Source organism: Glycine soja, chromosome 3 (assembly GCF_004193775.1).
Source record: "Glycine soja cultivar W05 chromosome 3, ASM419377v2, whole genome shotgun sequence".
In the NCBI taxonomy this organism is placed as follows: Eukaryota; Viridiplantae; Streptophyta; class Magnoliopsida; order Fabales; family Fabaceae; genus Glycine; species Glycine soja.
This window is the reverse complement of record NC_041004.1, coordinates 144567-146406: the sequence shown is the minus strand read 5'-3', so window position 1 is coordinate 146406 and position 1840 is coordinate 144567. Positions and strand designations below refer to the sequence as shown.

Here is a 1840-nt window from a genome sequence, read left to right as displayed (position 1 = left end):
GACAGGGTTTGTACGTTATTTTGTGATTGTGATCATCGTGTTGCATGCGCGGCAGTGGCTGTGGTGGTGGTCACGGCAGCAATGGCATACAGGAGAAGACACGGAATATCCAGAGCTTCCACCTTCAAGGAAGAGGTTCATCCAGATTATGATGATGCCAATGATCCAACTCCTCTTCCATCTTTGTCCTCTTCCTTTTCCTTCACTCCATCTTCCTCTAATTCCTCATCCTCCCTTGCTGCTCAGGCCATCAAAGCCTCTGCTGCTCGTCGTGATCCCTCTCTTTCTTTTACTTTCGCCAAATCTGAACAACATGATCAACATCAGAGATCCAAGGTAATTCATATATATATATATATATATATATATATATATATATATATATATATTTGATTAATGATGTAATAATATTTTCATATATATGCATGGCATCATGCAGAGCTTTGAGGCTTACGGCGATGTTTCCAAGTCTGGTGTGTGGGGCGTCCTTGCTCAGAAAGCCAAAGAAATTCTGGAGGACGATAAGTCGTCATCCCCACAACACAACGACGTCATCAATATCATGCCACCAGTTGTCGACATAGACAAACTCAAATCGCACTCTTTTAATACCTTTGCTCCTCCTCCTCAGGAGAATAATAAGACAACAAGGCCAGATCAGTCAAATCAAACTGCAGCAGCAGGTACGTGGAATCCATGGCAGCCGCAACCAGCTGCACAAACAGGAGGAGGAGCCTCTCAAACTATCCATCAAACACAACTCAAGGCATCTCGCGACGTAAGGTGGCACTAACAATTTTGTGATGATATATATGCATGCATTCTTCAATTGTTTCGATCGGTTTCCTTAATTAATGACATTGACATACAGGTGGCAATGGCAACAGCTGCCAAAGCAAAATTACTCCTGCGGGAGCTAAAGACCGTTAAAGCAGATTTGGCTTTTTCAAAAGCACGTTGTGCTCAACTAGAAGAAGAAAACAAAATGCTCCGGGACCGCCAGGGCACCGACAAGGGACAAAACGTTACCCGTGCAGACGATGATTTGGTAATTATTTTAAGTTTTTTGTTTTCTGCATGCTATACCTACTTGTTCATTATTCCTTAATTAATTAGCTAGTGATTGTGATGGATCAGATCCGGCTTCAACTAGAGACACTTCTTGCTGAGAAGGGTCGATTAGCTAGTGAGAACGAGGTATATGCTCGGGAGAATCGTTTTCTACGGGAAATTGTGGAGTACCATCAGTTGACCATGCAAGATGTGGTGTATCTTGATGAAGGCATGGAAGAAGTCACAGAACTTTATCCCTTAGATGCCACTGGCACTGCGGTGGTTCCTCGGTTATCGCCAAAGTCCCCACGCTCGCCTTTAAGTCGAGGAGGCTCACAGACTAAATCATTTTTTTCTGTGCCACAAATACAAGAAGAAGAAAAGAATGTTACATCAGAGTCGTCGTTAGATGAGGCTCCTCCTAGTATCATCGATTCTAAAGATCATCCGCATGCAAAGTGATATATATCCTTAATTAATTTTATACATGTGTAGTTTGATTTAGCCTTAGATGGGTTTCTAGCTTACTCGTGAGATACATACACCATATATATATATAATATGCATGCATTAGTTATTTAGTTTTGTCTTGTGTTCCCCCGAAACAAAAACAACACATTTGTTAATTGATTTTGTATCTCTATATATGTAACTTGCCCGCCCAGGTTTTGGGTGCGTTTGGCAATACAAATTCTTCTTCTTTCTCTACTTTTTATTAGCAACATGAACAAATTTTATTACTACCAAGAGAAGAGTTTAACACTTACATAAAAAATTTGTTTATTCA

The 1840-nt window shown here is 40.8% G+C and overlaps 1 protein-coding gene across 1 annotated transcript; it reads left to right on the top strand.

Annotated features, from left to right (window-relative positions):
• LOC114405350 lies at positions 1-1840 on the top strand. The gene is made up of 4 exons (XM_028367927.1): positions 1-336; positions 440-778; positions 872-1048; positions 1138-1840. Exons 1-4 carry the CDS (start codon positions 82-84, stop codon positions 1513-1515), a joined length of 1149 nt encoding a protein of 382 aa, XP_028223728.1. The 5' UTR covers positions 1-81; the 3' UTR covers positions 1516-1840.